This window comes from Aplysia californica, unplaced genomic scaffold, assembly GCF_000002075.1.
Source record: "Aplysia californica isolate F4 #8 unplaced genomic scaffold, AplCal3.0 scaffold00538, whole genome shotgun sequence".
Lineage (NCBI taxonomy): Eukaryota > Metazoa > Mollusca > Gastropoda > Aplysiida > Aplysiidae > Aplysia > Aplysia californica.
In genome coordinates this window covers 155,902-178,451 of record NW_004797808.1, presented here as the reverse complement: position 1 = coordinate 178,451, position 22,550 = coordinate 155,902, and the positions used below count along the sequence as shown (strand labels likewise).

Below are 22,550 nucleotides of genomic sequence, written 5' to 3'. Positions count from 1 at the left end.
TATGTCACAATAAAAACACTAACCATAAGTAGATTCATATACTTTGAATACCACCAAAGTAAAAAACTGAATTTCACTGGGTATAAAAGAGATTTAAAAAAAAGTACAAATACAGGTAGATCAGCTGCATGATACCACGACAAAGCCAGAGCTGTTTATATAATGCCACAACAAAGCCAGAGCTGTAGAATGCCACAACAAATTCACATTGCACTGCACAAGGTACAGGAAGGATAATGTTTCACAGCGATTATAATAGGTTGAAATACGTAACTCCAAACCATGCCATTCTACTACGAACACAGTTAAATGTAAGTCACTCACAGCATTACCCAAGTGAAGGACAGCCGAAACTGTTTAAGATGGCCAGTCAGCCTTTGTTGAGGAAAAAAGTGGCTGTCTTAGACAGGTGACTGTTTTATGCGTCACATTATAATGGTAAAAAATATGAAAGGGAGGAAATGGGAACAGGCCGTTTGCACACATGGTTATCTTATAAAAAGGTGGAGGTTAGAACAGGTTCTAGAATAGGTGATCATTAGTGACCCTGAACTATGACCATTGACTATGGAATGTACGGTCCAGCAAATCATACTCTGAACACACTGAAACACACAGGCTATGTAAATGACAAAAAAGCAAGCTCAAAACTGGAGGCAAGGAATTTCACTTTCATTGCACACCTTCTTTGAAATCTTGCTTTTGGCCATATATCCGACTATGAACATAAAAAGATAAATTCATTCCTTACTGCAAGCCATAACATGTAGCTTGAGTGACCCGTGCTTTCGGGTCATGAGCTCGGAAAAAAGTCTTTTAATCTCTTCCACTCCAAAGTTGGCAAACTCACACGCATTACAATCTTTCTTTTTTCGGGGTTATTTTTGTTTTTGAGGTATCTGATAGGAAAGTCATTTCGCTGCATTTTGATAAGTAGCATTCATGAGTTTCCTTGAAAAAAATACTGATAACAGTAAGAAAGTCAAAATATGGCCTCCAAAATGGCTTGGCCATAGTGCAGAAAGTGGTCTGGTAAGGAAAGAGTTAAGTTGAAGCAGTATTATAAATTCAGTCAGTACAATGAAACATTGGAAGAATCTAGGGAGCATCCTGAAAGGAAAAGAAATGCAATAGGAAAAGTATAGGACACAGTCAAGGCATGGCAAACAGATCCCTGATAACATCAGTGTGACAGAGGAAAAAAAAGGCAGAAAACAAAATTCACGGCCACCTGAACGAAAATGCCAAGCTTAAATAATTTGCACTAATACAAAAGACGGCTTGAAAAAAAGCCAGAGGAAGACCATTGTCAAAACTTTAACAATCAGGTAACATACTACAGTCTCAGAGACAAAATATTCATAAGCGTATCTATTAATAGTGAGGATGAGATCTCTAAGATGGTTCAAGTCTGTAAAACTGAAAGGAAAAGATAAAAACAGAATTTGATAAGTTGATGACACACATGCCTGAGTCATTGCAATGCTATTATGCTGCCTTAGAATTACAAAGTTCTATCTGACATTTTCGCCCGTTTTGAGTTACTAAGACCATGAGGACAGAAACCAAATGTTTTATCTACTCTATCAAAATGGTAAGATATTTTTTGAGTCATTATCAAAACATTCAAAGAATTGCATTCGAAAAGACTTGACATGTTGTGAAACTCAAAATTTTTAGTGGCAAATTTCTCAAAAGTAGGTAGGCCTACTGAGCAGATAGAACTTTATAATTCTATGGTAGCGATTTGCCAGGTCGTCAAACTTTTATTACTGCATATATAGGACGCATGTGTGGATAACACGCAGGTAGATTGAGAGCCAAAACAGAGGTAGCATAAATTATAGTTTCTTTTTTTTTCCATTTCACACACATTTCCAAACAGCTAACATTAACCTTTTGTTTGGGTAAATTGTAAAGCCAGAAACTGTGACAGTCTCTGGAAATGCATGAACTTTGCCTGATTTTAGAGTGGACAAATAAAAGTTAGTTTTTGCTGACAAGACAAAAAATCTGTACCAGCTACTGGCAGGTGACATGAGATCACAACAAGTAATACTTCAGTGTATGTCTATTACTCTTCTTTGTTTTTGTTTTTGTAGAGGTTTTACGGCGCTCGCAACAGCATAAGGTCATATGAGGACCAGAAGATTAGAGGTGTTACAAGAAAGTAACAAACATAAAAAAGAAGGAGGGGAGATAAGGACGATAGATGTTTGATAGGAAAGAAGGAGCACACCGCACCAGAGCACCTGCCAACCACCCACCTATTACTCTTCATATCAAAGGAACATTAACAAATACAAATATGGCAAAGCACTGGGTTGCACAGTCAAGACCCAAGAGACCCTCAGTACATGTATAAATAAAACACAACAAACCCTATGACCCAGCAAAATTTGATGTGAAGCACACATAAGTAGGCCTATGTAACAAATCATCTATGAATTTATACTGATCTGCTCTTACTGACAGATTGTTTTCGATCTGTTTACCAAACTCTCATAGTATTTCAATAGCTCAGCCTTTCAACACTGTCGTTAGTTGTCATTTCTTCCAAGCCTCCCGTTCATTTAGTCTTCTCGCTACCTTAGAATCACCAAAGTTCTATCTGCTCAGTATCTAGTTTTGAGAAATTTGACATAAAAAATTTTGAGTTTCACAAGTCGAACTTTTCTGTATGTAATTCTTTGAATACCTTGGCAACAACTTTGAATAATCTTACGATTTTGGTAGAGCAAATAAATAACTTGGTTTCTGACTCACGGTCTTAGTAACTCAAAATGACGAAAAATGTCTGATAGAACTTTGTAATGCTAAGGTATCGTTCTGTCACAGTAAGTGGATGAGACTGTGCTGATAACATTCTTGTTTCATTTCACAATTGTTCCTCTATAAGTTCTATTTATATATATAAGTGAGACTTTCCCCAAATACAAAAAGTAAAGACAAATTAAATAAACGCATCATATATAGAATTCAGTCACAGATGTAAAACACTGAGAGGCAAATCTGACATGAGACAGAACAAGAAAAATCACAAAAGAAGAACAAGAAAATAGAATACAGTAGTCTCCCTCAAAGATCTCACCACTTACGATCCTGGTTCGCTTAAGATCCCATTGTTTAAAAAGAAAACAAAATTTTTTCAACACACAAGTCACCTATAAGATCCTGCTCCGATAGTGGGCCTCACCATGAGTCATCCTCAGTCCTACCCCTGATAAATTGGTGAAGATCCCGCATTTTCTTTGCTCCCAAGTACCAGGATCTTAAGCAAAGACTACGGTACAACAATTTGAACAAAACAATACTGGACCGGCAGTTACATCACTGGGGTAAAAAAAACCCTTGTTGGGACAAAACTCCCTCTCTAAAACATAGGCATTGTTTCTAAGTCCATTTCATAATTCCACCAGAAAGTAGAAAACATGCAACATCAAAAAGAAACTTTAAAAAATCCTATTCTTTCAAAAGAGATTGTCAGTTTAGTTGAGAAGACACCCACAAAAAAATAAAAGTCATTCTTTTCTATTCCAGGCTCAGACAGGTCAGACACTATCATTTATATCTCAAGGAAAAGCAGGATAACCAATTACCCTCAGTTCCCCTGGCTGCAAATGGACACAGGACGCTGCATGGTGGCAATAAGCGATGCCACATTCTGTAATATTGTCTGTATTGGTGTTGTATTACTATGCAACATCCAAGAAACCTCTGAAATATATTATGTGTGTATTGTAGGTCAAAGTTGGCTAAATTTTAACATATAGCATTGAGGTAAAAAAAAATTAAAAAATCACATCTTACTTTCTTTCTTTGTCTTTTTTTTTTTAAGGACCCAAAAAACAAAACAAAACAAAACAAAAAAACATTCACAGACTTCATTGCATATATGTTCTCTAACAGATATAATGACACAATTCAAAACTGTTTTATGAAATTGAGTCAGAGTTACAGGCCACAGTGCCAAAAACAAACCGGACAGCTAAAAACACCTTGACATTGTCATGTCCTATATGCTCCTCTAAGATCCTTCTTTTTCTTGAGTTTCCATCACATGCTCAAAGATGACATTCCAACCTCGTGTTCCGATGTAGCGGTAGCCGTTCTCCTTCAGGTAACTCACAGTATCTGAGAGAGGTTCTTGCAAGTGCAAGTGTTCAAAGATGATGTATGCTGGTCGGAACTCTGAGTCTATCCAGAACCTCAAGATCTGTGGGAGTAGATAGAAACAGGCGATATGTGGGTTGAATGAGTCAACTGATGTGAAACAATCATGCTGAGAGAGGAAACAAGTGTGCACGACTTTAGGATCTATTTATTTCGGTTTTGGAAAGCGTTTTATGGTGCTCACAACTGCATAAGGCCATGAGTGCGCAGGACACATTCAACATTTTCATTTTCGTAGGAATTTTGAATTTTGCGCGGGTGGCGGCCGAAGCCTACTCTTATAGATTTTGGACCACCAAGGGATCTTTAATGTGCGCAACTTGCATAAGAGACCTTCGAGTTTTTCGCCCTTATCCGAGAAAGCTAGGAGTTAGATCTTACCTCCCAATACATCAGGAGTATGGCTGACAGACAGTAGAAAGAAGGAGCCGAGGAGAGGCAGTAGAAAGGCTGCAGAAGGAGTCAAGAGCTCTGAGGAGGGGGCAAAGGGGAGAGAAAGTGGAGGCGAAAGCAGACAACAGAACATGGTTAGAGATAGGGAAAGGAGAACATTTTAAGAGAAACAAATTTTCCGTTGCTGTCAGGTTTCGAACTCGGGACCTATTGAATGAGCGGTGAACACCATAACCTCTTGACAACGAGAGCCCCTCTCCCATCAATCATGTAGCTTGCTTACTGTTACAGTATAGACCCTGCCACAGGCAAATATGTATGCCATCTCTGTGAAACAAGGAGCTCATCAAAATAATGAAATTGAAAAAAAAAATCTATGTTTTTCCTCTCAACGGGCAATTTTTACATTATTTCCCCCCCCCACTCAACACCTCCTATGTACATTTAAAAACACATTTCTCTGTGGATTTTACTGAAAACGTTGGTCAAAGTAAAACAAAAATGTAAATGTACAGTTTCCAAGGACACTCAAGCTTTGAAAGCCACCAAACTTGGGGTTTTTTTTTTGGGTAAGTGTTTTACAGCGCAACTGCATAAGGTCTTATGATTGCGCGGGACACATTAAACATTTTCAATCGGTAGGAAATTTTGATTTTGCACGGGTGGCGGCTGAAGCCTACTCTTATCAATTTGGGACCACCAAAGGATCTTTAATGTGCGCAACTTGCATATGACACCTCCGAGATTTTTTATCCTTGTCCGAGAAGGCTAGGTGTAAATCTTTCTTACCATAAGATCAGGGGTGGGGCTAAAAGACAGCAGTAAGAAGGAGCCAAAGAGTAGCAGTAGAAAGGCTGCAGAAAGAGTCCGGAGCCCAGAGGAGGAGGAAAAGGAGGTGAAGGGGTCGGGGCAGAAAGTGGAGACGAAAGCAGATGACAGAACATTGCTAGAGAGCAGGAAAGTAGGTGAAAGGAGACAATTTTGGAGACGAAAAATTTTCGTCGCTATCCGGATTCCAACCCTGGACCTATTGAATGAAAGGCGAACACCTTAACCTCTAGGCTACGAGAGCCCCCTCAAACTTTGGTGGTCATTTTCTCGCTTATATGAAACTCTGACAACAAGTGACCCATACTTCTTTCAAAGGCAAATGTCTTGACTTCCATTCAAGATCGATGGGTATTCTTTTCATTTAAACCGAGGCATACGAACAGGTTTTAAGTTAATACAATAAATCAAATGCCCAAAAACTGATGTGTGCCAATTCCACTGCATTGTGACATTATATATTAATTATATACATAAAAGTTGTAGCAAGAACGAGTAAGTCAGTGTAAAGCTACGAAGCATACAAACCTCAGCTCCCATCCCTTCCACATCTAGAGACAAAATCCCAAAGTACTTGGGGATCTTGTACCTGTCTACCAGCGTCTTCACAGAGATACAAGGCACGACGACAACTGTGTCCCCTTCTCTTTTTCTCTGGCCACGAGACTTGACATGACTCTCTGTGCCCTGCGTGGCTTCTGTGATTACAAACTCAATGCTGCCGTCATGGTCTGCAATTGCTGCCTGCTCAAAAGCAACCTTTTGAATCCCATCATTATATTTGTCAATGTAGCTGAGGAAAAGATAAATGTGGGAAAAAAATGCTGGGCCAAATTTCAAATGATTTCTCAAGTACAAATTTAATAGAACCAAATGTTTCACATTGAGGTAGTCTTGGAAATATATATATCTATACATATATATACTTATATTTCATACCTCTTGGCCTGAGTTAGGTCAAATATATATTATATATTTATAAATAAATAAATAAATAAATAAATAAATAAATAAATAAATAAATAAATAAATAAATAAATAAATAAATAAATAATATATATATACAGTCAAACATGTGTAAAACAGCCACCCTTTGTCAAGGAAAAAAGTGGCCGTATAACACAGGTGGCCGTCTCAGGCAGGACTGATCAAAATGAAGAAAGCAAGCCATAAGGCTAATTTAAAAGGGTTTTTGTTTTCTTTTGAAAAGGGGGTGTACGGTGTAAGAAGGATTTTTCATGTTGTTTTGTTGATTTGTTTTTTGGTTAGCTTTCTTTTAGCTGCTCATTTTGTTTAAAAGTATATATAAACGAAACATTACGTAAGTAAGACGATGAAAACTGAGCGCCATGGTAAAACAAACACACGGGTCTCCACCACTCGGAGAACGAGCAACGTTTCTGTCGCAAGTTCACGTCACCATCCATTGTTACTTCGTTACAGATTAGGTAAACAAAACAGTGATCAGTCACCTCACTCACATACGATTTGAGCACGAGTTGTGGGCGGGGTTTATAGGTTATGACGGATCACACTTCCCTCACCAGCAGCTGAAAATTTATTGTTAGGCCTACCCATTGGTCAACTTGGGTAAACATTCTTTGAAGGGACTCACAATAACGACAAGTGAATGAATTATAACTGCCTGTCCACAGCGTCGGGGGGCCGATTCAAAATGTATGACAAAGCGCCGGGCGATGAGTGACCACACCTGGCCGCCTGATGCAGGTAAATTTGAACGTGGGTTGATAAAGTAAGGTAGCCGCGGCCGCATTGGAGAGGTGACTGTTTTAGACAGTTAAATTATATAGAGAAAACGCAAGGGGGGAAATGGAAAGTGGCTGTTTGTACCGGTGGTCGTATTATACAGGTGGCCGTCATGGCAGGTTCGACTATTATGATGGGTGTAGGTGGGGAAAGGATGGAGGGGTAGGAAAGGAAGCGCAGGAAAGAAGACGAAGTAAATAAATAGAGAGTATTGTCTGGAAAGGGATGAGGGTGGCCGGCAAAAAGTAGTGGGGACAGAACTCAAAAACAGCTGGCAGAAAGTAACATTTTAAGTTTAACAAAGAGAAACTAATCTAGGGCACTTGAGACTGCAGCAGAGGCTGGCAGAAACGACCAGTCTTTAAATTGCTGAAAAAGATAAAGGAAGAGCAGGAGGAGGAGAACAGAGAAAGGAAGAAAGGGAGAAGAAGATGGAGACCAAAAAGGAGGAAGTTAGCTGAGTTTACAGACTAACATGTATTAAACTAGTATAAAAATAGCATTTTGTCAACAACAAAAAAAGAATTAAAGGGTTATAGCAAACTCTGATAGTTTATCAAATGACATATATAGAAATACAGTCAAACCAGCCATGACGGCCACCTGTACCAATGAATGTTTACCCAAGTTGACCAAAGGATAACAATAAATTTTCAACTGCTGAGGAGGGAAGTGTGTGATCCGTCACAACCTATAAGCCCTGCCCACAACTCATGTACAAATCGTATGTGACTGGTCACTGCTTTGTATACCTAATCTGTAACAAAGTAACAATGGAGGTTGACGTGAACTTGTGACAGAAGTGTCGCTTGTTCTCTGAGTGGTGGTGACCGATATGTTTGTTTTACCGTGGCATTCGATCTTCATCGTCTTACATAATATTGCGTTAATTTTACCCTTGCACAAAATCAATAAAAAAAAAGCTAACAAAAAAAACTCCAACAAAACAACAACACACAAAACATCCCCCCCTCCCCCCCCTCCTTTTTACACCACCCATCCCCTTTATCAAGAGAAAATAAAAACCCTTTTGAACTTGAATTCGTCTTACGGCAGTCCACAGCCTAAGATCAGCCCCGATTTGGAACTCAGAAGAGAATGGTTTGCTCTCTGCATTTTCATAAGTCCTGACTAAGATGGCAACCTGTTTTGTATGGCCGTTTTACACAGGTTTGACCGTAAAAACAAACCACCATGTTTGGCACACTTTACGTTTGGAATATAGAACAGTGCATTGATCAGTGCATACAATATTGGCAAAAAAATCCAGAAGCAGAAATTAGCTTTCTATTTCATCAAACTTGGTCAAATATTGAGATAATTAAACATCTATACTGTGGCAAGCAGGTGAAAAAAAAAAGAACTTTTATATAAGGCATGGTGAATTGAAAACACAACCAGAATTATTGTGTGAATGGTGTTCCCAAAAAGCAATGAAGGAGGTAAAAGTCAGCGTACGAAAAGACAAAAGAAACTATGTAGATGACCCAGCGCGCGAGGCAGAGGAAGCAGCAGGGGCAGGAAACATGAGAGGACTGTATGAAACCACCAAGAAACTTGCAGGCATATACAAGAACGCAGATGTGCCAGAGAAGGATAAAGAGGGAAAGCTTCTCACAAATCCAGACGAACAGAAAGAACGAAGAAAGGAGCATTTCAAAAAGCTACGGAACAGACCAAGGCCAGAAAAACAGTTTGACATTCCACCAGCTGAGATAGATCTGGGGGTGAGTGAAGAAAAGCCTAGTTTAGAGGAGATCAAGGAGGCGATAAGACACCAGAAAGCAGGCAAGGCAGCCGGCCCAGATGGAATTCCCCCATAAGTTCTCAAGGCGGATATCGACACTGCGGCAGGGATTCTTCATGGAATTATTGGCAAGATACGGGACAGCGAAGAATTTCCACAGGACTGGAGAGAGGGATTGCTCGTGAAACTACCAAAAAAAGGAGACCTGCATGAGTGTAAAAGCTACAGAGGAATCATGCTCCTGTCCATTCCTGGGAAGATTTTAAGTCATATCATACTGGAAAGACTGAAAGAAGCCGTGGATGTAAAACTAAGAGAGGAGCAGGCAGGATGTCGTAAAAAGAGATAATGTACAGATCAGATTGCAACTTTGAGGATAATAGCGGAGCAGTCCACAGAGTGGAACTCTTTCCAGTACATTAACTTTGTTGACTACAAGAAAGCTTTTGAAAGCCTAGATAGGGACTCAATATGGAAGCTCATGCGCCACTACGGAATACCTGACAAATTCATGAGATTGATCAAGAAGATGTATGAGGAAATGAGTTGCAGTGTCTTACTTGGAGGGCAGCGGACAGACTCGTTTGAAGTGAATACAGGAGTGAGACAGGGATGCCTGCTATCGCCCTTTTCTCTTTTTATTAGCAGTGGATAGGATAATGAGACAGACAATATCGGGACAACGCGGTGGCATACAGTGGATCTTTCCAGTCAGTTGGGAGACTTGGACTTTGTTGATGACTTGGCACTTCTTTCTCACAGTCGAGCCCAGATGCAACAGAATACAGATCGCCTCAGGACCTTCTCCAATAGTGTTGGACTCCATATTCACACAGATAAAACGAAAGTTCTATGAATGAATGCAGCCGACGTTCCTATCACACTGCAAGGGGCACCATTGGCGGAAGTTGAATCCTTCACCAACCTGGGAAGTTTCATCAACAAGGCAGGGGGAATAGACGAAGACATCAAGGTCAGAATCCAAAAAGGCAAGAGCAGCATTCATCATTCTCAGGAATATATGGATGTCTAAGGAACTGGGATTGAACACCAAGCTGAGGATCTTCAAAACAAACGTGAAGACTGTTCTACTGTATGGTTCAGAGACATGGAGGCTCACAGCATCAGCAGCAAGGAAACTACAAAGCTTCGTAAATGGATGCCTACGAAGGATAGTGGGGATCAAGAGGTACGATCGAGTCACTAATGCTCAACTGTGGGAAAGAACAAGCCAAAGGCCAGTAAAGGAAGACATACAGGTGAAGAAATGGAAATGGATTGAACACACCCTCAGGAGACCCCCAACAAGCATCATCAGGCAGGCTTTAACGTGGAACCCACAAGGAAAACGTAAGAAGGGAAGACCAAAGATGACATGGAGGCGAGCGTTATAAGCGGAAATTGAAAAAGCGGGGACATCATGGAAACAGATAGAAAAGGATGCTCAGGACAGGCTTCACTGGAGTAATGCTGTTGATGGCAAGTGCTCCACTGGGAGTTAAAAAGGGCAAGAGAGAGAGGTGTTCCCAAGCCACTAGACAAATTAATTAAAAATGCTGCTAGTATTACTTGTAAAGTGCATAGAGAGCATGCTGTAAAGCATGGATAACAAATAAAATTACAGAGGAGTCCGATAAAGCCAAACTTGGTTAATCCGAAAAAGTGATAAATCGAAAGAAAATAACATTCTCAATTTTGTTTCTTTCTATTTGAGCAGCCTCTTTAAACTGAAAACCTGCTGAACCGAAGAAAATCTGGCGGCCCCGCAGACCTCGGTTTAAGTTAACTCCTCTGTTTTTTATGATTATTATTATTATCAGTGTCTAAAACATTATCCTTCACGACTTACTTTTTGAGATTCATCTTAGCTGTTACAATTTCTGTTGACTGGGGATCCACTAGCACTGCATCCCAGCCCCATTGAATGAAATTGAATGAATTGCTCGACAAGAAGCCATCATTTGCACCAATATCCACTATTAGAAAATGGTAAGGGAAACTCTTTCGTTGTAAAATCCTCTGATAAATATAAGTTGATTCCTTGGAGTGTGATACATCAATGCCGATGAAACTTATATCATTCAATCGTTTTCCACTCTCATCCTGAATTAGAGGTCGTCGGGCAGATTGGCTGTTGTGGTTGATGTACATACGCTCAATGGTTTCTTGCAACAGTCTCGTAAATACTCCGTCCGCTTTTGCATCAAATAAGAAAGAATTGATCTTTTTGTTTGCCATCAGTTTGTCAAACACACTGCTAGAACCCTCAGTGAAACTCGCAAGCTCTGAGTGCATCTTGCCATAGATGTACACAATGACGATATTAAATATTAGCACCTCAACAAACACGAAAATGCCAAAAAACAAGAAGATCCATCGCAGGCAGCTGCTTCCACTGGAAATGGCTCTACAGCTCCTCAAAGCCAGCACTTTCATCTGGGGGAACAAAGAACAATATATTTTTAAAATTCCATCAAATACTAACATATCTACAACTGGAGATATTTAGTTACTCGGTTGTCTCCGGCTAATAGCAGGCACCTCGTGTGCTATTAAAATAAAATTCGAAGGGGAATAATCTAGAGTAAAATATTCTTTCGAACTTCACTGAGTGTTGAGAATCATCTGGCATTTGATCTCCAGCATTGGGTTGCGTCATTGGGTTGCGTCATTGGGCTGAGTTTGCCCTAAAGTATGAAGATTATATCCTATGCTGGGCGATCAAAGACAGCAATCGTCATAATTACAGCATGGCCCTCTCATGGCTGGGCACTGGCTTTCCTCAGTGGGCAATTCTGATTTAAACCCTGTTCTGAAGTCTTTTTCTCACTGGCAAAGCAACAGCTTGAAGTTGTAAAGTTAAAGCAGGGCATATATTATATAATATGTGGTATTTGCTTTGATTCCATCAGTGCCAAAAGAAATGGGTCATTTTTATAGCTGAGATGCTGATTCAGAATGTGCACTTATGAGTGGGGAAAAATTCGTTTCTATGCATTTATAAAGCTTTAACTCATTCGGGACGCATCGGACGTATACGTCCGACAGCCTTGAACTCTGTTGGAGATACGTCCGATGGCATTTCTCGACCGTTGTATCCGCCCAAATGAAGGTATTCCAGGGAACAAACTTTTGATTGACATTGGTAAGCCATATTTTATTTTGTATTTATTTACTTTTGACCGTATAGCGTCATTTTTTGTAATTTTCTGCTGCGATTTATGAAGGCAGTCGAGGTGACAGAGAACACGGATCTTTGAGGAATACCATACAAAGAAGGACTATTCACAATGACTGAAACCATTTCTTCCCAGTATTTGAACTGTAAATTGTGTTGGAATGTGTTTTTAGCTGCATTATAGTTGTGTTATAACTTTATCTTGTTTGTTTCTGCATTTCTTCACTGTCAACCAAGAGGAAAAATAATTTTTGTTATAATCTCATACACCATTTTTGTAGGGGTCCTGGCAAGTTTAGGAATATATCCAGGCAAATTTGATTAGATCTAAGGAAAAGTCCAAATGTTGAATGTGTAGATTAGATAGTGAAAACAGACTTTAAAAATATCAAAAGGGGGAAAAATGGTCGACTTTCAAAGTTTACCCCCAAAATCGCGCACCTCTGGGTGCAAATCCGGTCCAAAACCTGCGTCTCGAATGAGTTAAGGGGGATCAAGTTAACTGGAGACCACTGTAACTTGAATTGATTGTTTAAAAAAGATTTAGCAAAAATATTTATATGAATACCCAAAAATTACATACCGGTAATGAAATATATATATATGCGACATTCTTGAGCAGCCATCTACCACCAACAACATATTAAACAAACCACAGCACAATTGGACCATTTCAACTTCATTCAACAAAAACAAAATTTGGTAGGCCTCCTACCTCCTTTCTACCATGAATGGCCTGATTTCCCAAGACATGTGATTTCTCTGTAACTCATCAGAGCAGCAGTGGCCATTGTATATCGTGGTATGATTACAACTACAAGACTTACCATCTAGAATTTGATGTTTCTTATTTCAGGATTTATTTAATTTTGGAAAGAAGGTTTACAAAAAAATCCCATCCCCTACCATAGCTATCCATAAAGAGTAATTTTCCCCTACCTCTATCACAAGCTACTTCAGTAACTAAATTTCACCGAAGGTTATTATTCTAACACCAACCCTGTACCCTATCCCCAGCAGCTAACTTTCAATAGCAAATCCTCCAGCTACCCTCAGGACAACAGGGAGGTCTGCCAACAAATCACTGTCGTGCAAAAACTTATTTTCTCTAGGTTTCTTGGCAAAAATGGCGTGGGGTATTCATACAATGAACACTCTCCCTTTCCCACTACCCAAAGTATCGTTTCTTAAAGAAGACCAGAATATATTACATATCCTATGATTTATGGAAGGTAATTTTGTCTGTTCATTTAGAAACATTTTTATTTTTATTTTCTACTCTACACATTATAAATAAATATATACTCATTTAAATATAACTAAACTATGGCTGATTCCCAATCTACAACATGTCATTTGAAGTCAGCCTAGCAGCTCTAAACTCTGAATTTAGCTTGTCAATTGGTCATTGCAACTGGTGTACTTCATGACATGACATTTGTGGTTTCTCTAGGCCTACTAAATATTGGATTTTTTAAAATCATGCAAGAGGTGCTGATGACCAAGTATTTTGACAGAGGACTAAACTAAAACTCCTGGGAAAGGTTTGAAAATCTGTCTGATTATAGAGGAGACCTTCATTAGAATTAAGAGTTGCAGTAAAATGCACCTTTCTTCCGTCCTACATGATGCAGATCTATTCAAAGCAGCTAGACTCCCTTAGAAATCGTTCACACTATGTCGCAGGCGAAATTAATATCATAGCCTACTATAACTATACAGTGGAATCCACTTATAACAAGTCCTGAAACAATGAGAAGTCTGTTATAAAGACACTCTTCTAAATCCCCATTTTTTCCCTTCTTTATCTTTGTAAATAAAATACTGCTATAACGCAAGCAGACAAACTTGCGAGTCGATTATAGCGGAATATTGCTGCTGCTGTGCACAGCGCATAGCCATTTATTCATGTACAACCTCGCCAGCTGAGAAACTTACTTATAGGTTATCTTGCGAAACAAAGAATGGGAGAGCCCACGTATGCCAACAATGAAGGCCGGATTGAATGGGGTGGGGAGAGTGGTATGCACAGACAAGCAGAACGTATCGTGTTATAGGCCAGCCTAGTCTGGATTATCTAGGCCTACCATGCCTCTCACTTCTCCGATGCGGGGATGGAGAGGTCATAGTGCTGTACTGTGATGGACGGAGCGAATGTGTGGCGTAGGCGGGGTGTGGTATGTTCCCATTGTGCACAAGCAGACGGAACGCACCACAGGGTGTGGTGGGGTGCGGGACAACACAGCGGGTGAGTTAGCCTAGAGAACTTTCTTCCTGATCGCTTACGCCCAGCTGTCAACATCGCTGGCGCTAGAGAAAGAAACCTGATTTTACTTTTGATCAAGTAAGACTTAAGGATGTTGAACCATATCATCATCAGGGGAGATAACAAAAAGAAATAAATAAACCGAAAACTAGACTCATAGATTAGTCCTACTTTACTATTTTCCTTGAATTTATTACTGGATCCCGTATAATGAGAATCCTGCTATAACGGACATTTGGCACCAGTCCCCTCCCTCTCGTTATAACAGGATTCCACAGTAGTATAGTATAGAGCAGCCTCTTGGCTCCAATTATTTTAGAGTAGGCTACAGTACCAATTGATTCTTGTGGCATGACGTGGTAAAATCAGGCGCTTGTCAATTTTTGGGCACACGCTGTTATTGGTGTGATTGAATTAAAAGCCTGTTCATTTGCCTTGCTCTTGGTGAAAAAAATACCCATATCTATGTGAATAAAAGTAGAGATATTTGTGATTGATGGAGGTGAGGGTCATCTGGTTTCAGAGGTAAAATAAGCGAAGAAAATGGCTGCAAAAGTTTGCTAACTGTTTGAATGTTTTTTATAGTGTACTGTGTATCTAATCTAGATCTAGATCTAGCTTAAAACACACCATCAAGGTAAGCCCACGAACTGAATAATCTATTGTCGATACGTCAGGTGGGGCACAAACAAGAAAATACAGCACAATCGATTTCACCTTGGATGATGACGAACGCGGCTTGATGAATGAAGGAGGGGGTCTCGTTATCAATAGCCTCAATAGGCCTATCAGCTCAGATTGTAAAAGAGCCAGTGGGGCGTCTCCATCAAAACAAAAAATCGTAGATTTAGATCTAGACCTCTAGTAGGAGACCGAACGTCTTTTTACAAAACATTAACACAGTTGAATCATGCTCTGCTCTGTTCAATTAACTTAAAAACATACTTAATGAAGGTTCAAGCAATTACATCTAGATCTAGACCTAGTAACACTGATTGTACTGGGTTGGTACCGATGGTGGATATCTTGATCTGTTCAAACAATCAACAAACCAGTGCAAGTCAACCAGTCAGTGCTGTCTCCTTGTGCTATCAGCTTTGATTTTACCATAATTATCTGGCCTTGCGAATTAAATTTACTTTTTTGTTTTGCCAAATGGGCAAATCAGGAAATGCAACTTGCAGGCTCTGTTTTGATGCAGCTTTGACTTATGATGGGCTAAATGTTTTCAAATATAGCTTTATATCAATGCAGAAGTAGTATACATATATTCCCGTCTACTCAACAAAATAAAATATGCTGTGTGGACAATTTATATGAAAGGTATCAATATTTTGGTCTTGATTCATAATTTCCGTATGCATTATTCATTCAGCAATTCGGCTGCAGCTCCTGGCATAGGAGGAAGTCGAAAGCGAAAGTAGTAAACAATCCCACATGCTCTGACTAGCCAAACCAAAACTGTATGGTTTCGTTCACTTTATATTTATTTTCATACCGAGTTAATACATTTCAAATGTGTTGTAGGTTGGTATACATGTGGTAATTCGTGAAAAATGGGGAAGCGAAAGGTACATAGTGGTACTCAAAACAACAATGATGTCCCTGACAAGGTTTGTACTAGACTCTACTCTTCTAGATCTATACTATAGATCTAGATCTATATCTAGATCTAGATCTAGATCTAGATCTAGATATAGATATCTAGAATCTAGATTCTAGATCTAAAATTTAAGTAGAATATAAGAATTATATATAGATCTAGAATCTAGATTTTCTATATAAGAATAGTTTAGTCCAGAGAGAGTTGCAGAGATTTAGATCTAGATTAGATTAGATATCTAGATCTAGATTTGTAGACTATCTAGATCTAGAGTCTATAACTATAAGTATAAGTCTATTTAATATACTGTCTATTTCGATCTTGATAGTCTATTATTACGAAGTGACTATTTCTCCGAACGTTTGGAGAAATAGTGCCGATCTTTATTTCTCCGAACGGTTTCCGGCTTCTGGTCTCGTGATTTTTTGCCTATTTATTGCGAGAGTTCGGCGCCAACTTTCACTCTCATTCTGCGGCTGCCTCTGGTCTGGGAAGGAACACCGCATGGCAAGCCCGCCTACAGACAACCTTCAGTAACACCCACCACACACCCACCACCATCATGCACATGTACACACCCTCACTGAACATGACCAGTGGCCAACTTTTGAGCGTATGATGAGCTGAGCTGTGGATGGAGAGACAATGTGAGTGAAAACGGGTGAAAGGAAGAATGTGTGAGTGTATCCACAGGCGACAGCAACTGCAAGACGACGACACCGACCCCCCTGACCTGGTCCACAGCTCACGAACGAAAGGAATGCAGCTCAGTCAGTGTTTTGCCTATATTATTATTGTCCATGGTTCGCAGGGTGCAAGGGAATGAGTGATATTTTCTTTGTGTGTGCCTGGAGGGAGGGGGTGGGGTATGAAAGTCATGCGGACGGGGATGAGCCGCGGGAGAGAACACGGGAATTGAATGGAATGAGTGAAAGAGAGGAACGACTCATGAGCCCTGGAGTGAATAGATCCTGTGTTTCTATTTTTGTATACTTTGAATTGTTTCTGAATAAAGGCTGAAATAAAGCCCGAAAAACAAACACACACTCACCCACTCCTCACTCTCCACTTACACACTTACTACCACACACAGACACACTCACACACGCACACATACATACACACACACTCACAGGAGCAAATTTTGGGGTCTATATATCTATTTAAATTTTCAAGAGCTAGTCTAGAGATTTTTAGATGAGTGTAAAAATGTGAAAAAGAAAGGTTTCACAACAGAATGAAATCAAAATTAGAACAGCCCACAAACAACAACAAACATTAACAAATAAATTAATAAGGGCGTGTGTCCACCTGTCCGAAGAAGATTGACTGTTTTAACCCTAAATGTGCGTAATAAAAAAAAAAAGTACAGGATATTAAATGTAAATTATGGAATCACACACATTCAGGGGCCTGCCAGTGTCAGTACATTGGTCGCGGCAGTGACAAACGCAGATGCCAGTTCTATGTGTCGTTATCAATAACCCTCCGTAGATCTAGATCTCGATCTAGACAGCACACGAGTGAACACAACGCATTACGTTTAAGAGCAGCACCCTTCATAGGCAACACGTCATATTTGTAGCGAAAAACTGTTTGGAATTGTAGCATTTCTTTATATAAATATTTACTGTGGACATTTTTTGGACTGATTGAACCATATTGTATACGAACAATCTTTGGTAGGCCTATACTATAATTATAGATCTATATATAATATCCAAATTTTGCGGTAAAGGATGTGATTTCAGAGTGTTCGGAGAAATAGTGCCCAGCTTTATTTTCCCGAACGTTCAGAGAAATAGTGCCTAGCTTTGTTTTCCCGATCGTTTGGAGAAATAGTGCCGGCCCTATTATTATAACGAAGTTTTGCCTGAGAGTCTCTGGACTGCCGGTCTAGCCGTACTTTGAGGTTTTGCCCTATCGACTCAAACCTGTTGAGTACACAGGTCTCAATAGATCTAGATTCTAGATCTAGACTTTTAGTAATTATTCAAGTTTAAAATACATGCAAGTCAGTAAGGCACCTTTTGGTTTTGTCTGAAATTCAAATACTTTAGGCATTGCAAACAAAAAAATTTCAGTTACAATTCAGCCATCAATAATAAGTACGGCCTAATTGTAGCCGGACTTAAGCTAGCCTAATCGTCTAGCGGCTAGCCTGCCAGTCTAGTACGGCTAGCCTGCCAGTCTCGCCGTACTTACTTTAGGCCCATTAAAAAACAGGTCTAATGAGTAATTATTCAGGTTTAAAATACATGCACTATCATTAAGGCACCTTGTTTCGTCTCAGATACAAATACTTTAGGTACTGCAAACTAAAAAATTATTTACAATTCAGTATGCCTTTTTTTGTTTTTGGTCAGACCAGCCATCATATTAAAAATAAGTACTGCTAGTCTCTTCCTTATGATAATAGATCTAGATAGATGTGACTCTTAAGTTGGATGGATCGTATGGAATTATTCTCACAATTTAAAAGCATTTCAATAGTTGACTATGTAGATGTAGAATCTAGATCTAGATCTAATATTATGTTCTTAACAGTGTGTCTGACTAAAACTTCATAATGTGTTTTTATCTTCTTTTCTATGTTTAGCCAATTGTGGTGGAAGGAATGGAGCACTCAGTGGACCCAGGAGACAGCAACATGCTTGTTGTGGTGCCCTCAAAAAAGAAAAAAGAGGCCAAAGTGCCTGTTGTGACCACAAAGAAACTGAGCAAGAAAGAACGAAAGAGACTCACAGACATTGTGAAGAGGAAAGAGCAGAAAGAAAGGGTAAGCAAGTCTGATACTGCAATGCATAAATTGCACTTTTTAGGCCGTTAAGGTATAGATAAGATAGTTTAAAGTACTCTTTGAACTTAAAGGGACACATCAGCTGTGTTAAATCCAGAGAGAAGAAGGTCCTTGTTGTAGCTTTAGGACTTGAATGTGGCCATAGCCAGACCAGACATGATTTAGAAAAGTATAGCTAAATTTAAAAGCTTATCAGAAAAAGTTCAAGTTATGACTACGACCTTAAAAGTGATGAGTTTATGCGTCCTCCCTTGGAGCTGGGATGAAACAAATAAAAGGTACTCTTCCATTATATACACTGAAAATTCAAACAATGAAGTGAAGATGTTCACTCGTTCATTTGCTGTGGTAAATGGACCAATACAATAGGCCTATTTTGTACCTAGTAGCGGTAAGATAAGAGCATAATGGAATGCATTGAGGGAGATGGGGCGATTATTTTGGAAATGATTATCAAGATTTGTTGCATGATGACACTGAAAAGCTGTTTGCATGAGTTCATTAGAGCTATGTATTTTTCTTTTTGATGATGGTATTTACGGTCACAGAAAATAAATAAAAAAGCAAGTTTTGAGTGTGAATATGATCATGTTTCAGTTTTATTTCATGTTTATATTTGTTTCAAAATCATATTTGGATTGCCCCCAAAATATAATTAAGAAAATGTTTTCAGCGTGCAGAATTACTGGAGTCCCTTGCCAAACATCAAGCAACAGAGGAGGAGATGAAAAACTTCACATCTATAACAGAGGTTTATTCTCAAAACTTCAAAAGGTACTGCATGTCAGTGTATTTGTTTTATTTTCCATTTTAGGTGATACCACTTTTGTTTATATACTTAATGAACTTATACAGTTATAATGATACAATGTTCCAGTCTCCCATAAAATTGTCTAATGGTCATGAAAATAATTTGTTTTTCATTTGTTCCTCAAAATCTTCCACCTGAAAAGCTAGTGTAGTTTTGCATAAATTGCTTCAATACAAAGTGAATTTTTATTTCGAGACTGTCTCTTTTGTCCTCACGTTAAAGATGATTCTATTTAGGTATTTTATCAGAGCTAATACGTGAGATTAAGATTTCTTCCTGGGTTGTCTTTTTGAACATGGCATGGTTTTTTTCATTGAAATTTATATTATTAAAACTTAAAGAATAAATGCTCACATATTCTTATGTGGAGCTTTCTCTGATGAATGTTCTGTGTCCAAAGTGTCTTTGCCTCGAGTGTTATATTTTTTATTATCATTGTGACTTGACTGACTTTTCATGTTTGTGTCTACAGTGACCCATCTATGGAAGACACCTTTGAAATGAAGGCAAATTCTATTCGAGGCTCTAAGAAGAAAAAGAAGCTTCAGACACCGAAACCAGAGCAGATGGAAGCCGATTCCACGGATACAGACGACATCTCGACCGATGAGGAAGTAGAGAGAACGATGGCAGAAGCAGAAGAAGCTCAAGTTGATAAACCTGGGACTTCTGATGCAGACAGTGTTGCTGAAGCACCTGACAGTAGGGGCTGCTCTGAAGAGACGAAGATGGAGCAGGTTGGAGAAATTGTCTTTTAGTTTAGTTTGGGGATTCGAAACAAAAATTATTGGGGGCACACACCCCCCCGATTCTGTCGGCGTTAGGGTTGGAGTGTCACGTGCACATACTGATACTATCGGCGTCAGGGCTGGGTGATTTAAGTTGTGTATATTTCAGTCTTGAACCTGACATTGACAGTAAGTTTTTTTTTTTTTTTTTTTAAATTCAAAGAAAGCGTATAGCGTCATTTTTTGTAATTTTCTGCTGCGATTTATGAAGGCAGTCGAGGTGACAGAGAACACGGATCTTTGAGGAATACCATACAAAGAAGGACTATTCACAATGACTGAAACCATTTCTTCCCAGTATTTGAACTGTAAATTGTGTTGGAATGTGTTTTTAGCTGCATTATAGTTGTGTTATAACTTTATCTTGTTTGTTTCTGCATTTCTTCACTGTCAACCAAGAGGAAAAATAATTTTTGTTATAATCTCATACACCATTTTTGTAGGGGTCCTGGCAAGTTTAGGAATATATCCAGGCAAATTTGATTAGATCTAAGGAAAAGTCCAAATGTTGAATGTGTAGATTAGATAGTGAAAACAGACTTTAAAAATATCAAAAGGGGGAAAAATGGTCGACTTTCAAAGTTTACCCCCAAAATCGCGCACCTCTGGGTGCAAATCCGGTCCAAAACCTGCGTCTCGAATGAGTTAAGGGGGATCAAGTTAACTGGAGACCACTGTAACTTGAATTGATTGTTTAAAAAAGATTTAGCAAAAATATTTATATGAATACCCAAAAATTACATACCGGTAATGAAATATATATATATGCGACATTCTTGAGCAGCCATCTACCACCAACAACATATTAAACAAACCACAGCACAATTGGACCATTTCAACTTCATTCAACAAAAACAAAATTTGGTAGGCCTCCTACCTCCTTTCTACCATGAATGGCCTGATTTCCCAAGACATGTGATTTCTCTGTAACTCATCAGAGCAGCAGTGGCCATTGTATATCGTGGTATGACTACAACTACAAGACTTACCATCTAGAATTTGATGTTTCTTATTTCAGGATTTATTTAATTTTGGAAAGAAGGTTTACAAAAAAATCCCATCCCCTACCATAGCTATCCATAAAGAGTAATTTTCCCCTACCTCTATCACAAGCTACTTCAGTAACTAAATTTCACCGAAGGTTATTATTCTAACACCAACCCTGTACCCTATCCCCAGCAGCTAACTTTCAATAGCAAATCCTCCAGCTACCCTCAGGACAACAGAGAGGTCTGCCAACAAATCACTGTCGTGCAAAAACTTATTTTCTCTAGGTTTCTTGGCAAAAATGGCGTGGGGTATTCATACAATGAACACTCTCCCTTTCCCACTACCCAAAGTATCGTTTCTTAAAGAAGACCAGAATATATTACATATCCTATGATTTATGGAAGGTAATTTTGTCTGTTCATTTAGAAACATTTTTATTTTTATTTTCTACTCTACACATTAAAAATAAATATATACTCATTTAAATATAACTAAACTATGGCTGATTCCCAATCTACAACATGTCATTTGAAGTCAGCCTAGCAGCTCTAAACTCTGAATTTAGCTTGTCAATTGGTCATTGCAACTGGTGTACTTCATGACATGACATTTGTGGTTTCTCTAGGCCTACTAAATATTGGATTTTTTAAAATCATGCAAGAGGTGCTGATGACCAAGTATTTTGACAGAGGACTAAACTAAAACTCCTGGGAAAGGTTTGAAAATCTGTCTGATTATAGAGGAGACCTTCATTAGAATTAAGAGTTGCAGTAAAATGCACCTTTCTTCCGTCCTACATGATGCAGATCTATTCAAAGCAGCTAGACTCCCTTAGAAATCGTTCACACTATGTCGCAGGCGAAATTAATATCATAGCCTACTATAACTATACAGTGGAATCCACTTATAACAAGTCCTGAAACAATGAGAAGTCTGTTATAAAGACACTCTTCTAAATCCCCATTTTTTCCCTTCTTTATCTTTGTAAATAAAATACTGCTATAACGCAAGCAGACAAACTTGCGAGTCGATTATAGCGGAATATTGCTGCTGCTGTGCACAGCGCATAGCCATTTATTCATGTACAACCTCGCCAGCTGAGAAACTTACTTATAGGTTATCTTGCGAAACAAAGAATGGGAGAGCCCACGTATGCCAACAATGAAGGCCGGATTGAATGGGGTGGGGAGAGTGGTATGCACAGAC

The 22,550-nt window shown here is 39.0% G+C and overlaps 2 protein-coding genes across 2 annotated transcripts in view; one reads left to right on the top strand and one right to left on the bottom strand.

Moving 5' to 3' along the window:
* Window positions 1-3,810: 3,810 nt before the first annotated feature.
* Window positions 3,811-15,444, bottom strand: LOC101862211. The gene is made up of 4 exons (XM_005106498.3): window positions 15,070-15,444; window positions 10,758-11,344; window positions 5,923-6,187; window positions 3,811-4,216 (listed from the first exon to the last, which is right to left on the bottom strand). Exons 2-4 carry the CDS (start codon window positions 11,342-11,344, stop codon window positions 4,028-4,030), a joined length of 1,041 nt encoding a protein of 346 aa, XP_005106555.1. The 5' UTR covers window positions 15,070-15,444; the 3' UTR covers window positions 3,811-4,027.
* An 80-nt stretch (window positions 15,445-15,524) lies between these two features.
* The window catches only part of LOC101861979 (probable ATP-dependent RNA helicase DHX37), a 32,488-nt gene continuing 25,462 nt past the window's right edge, over window positions 15,525-22,550 (top strand). Inside the window, exons 1-4 of the mRNA XM_005106497.3 lie at window positions 15,525-15,965; window positions 18,555-18,734; window positions 19,429-19,529; window positions 20,039-20,303. Coding sequence (XP_005106554.1) covers window positions 15,909-15,965; window positions 18,555-18,734; window positions 19,429-19,529; window positions 20,039-20,303 — 603 coding nt within the window. The 5' untranslated portion in view covers window positions 15,525-15,908. The remainder of the gene's footprint in view (window positions 15,966-18,554; window positions 18,735-19,428; window positions 19,530-20,038; window positions 20,304-22,550) is intronic.

Coding starts and splice junctions, on each gene's coding strand:
- LOC101862211 (XM_005106498.3), bottom strand. CDS start 11,344: ATGAAAGTGCTGGCTTTGAGGAGCTGTAGAGCCATTTCCAGTGGAAGC. Junction 6,188..10,757: donor GCTAAGATGAATCTCAAAAA/GTAAGTCGTGAA, acceptor TCTTTTCCTCAG/CTACATTGACAAATATAATG. Junction 4,217..5,922: donor TGGAAGGGATGGGAGCTGAG/GTTTGTATGCTT, acceptor CTACTCCCACAG/ATCTTGAGGTTCTGGATAGA.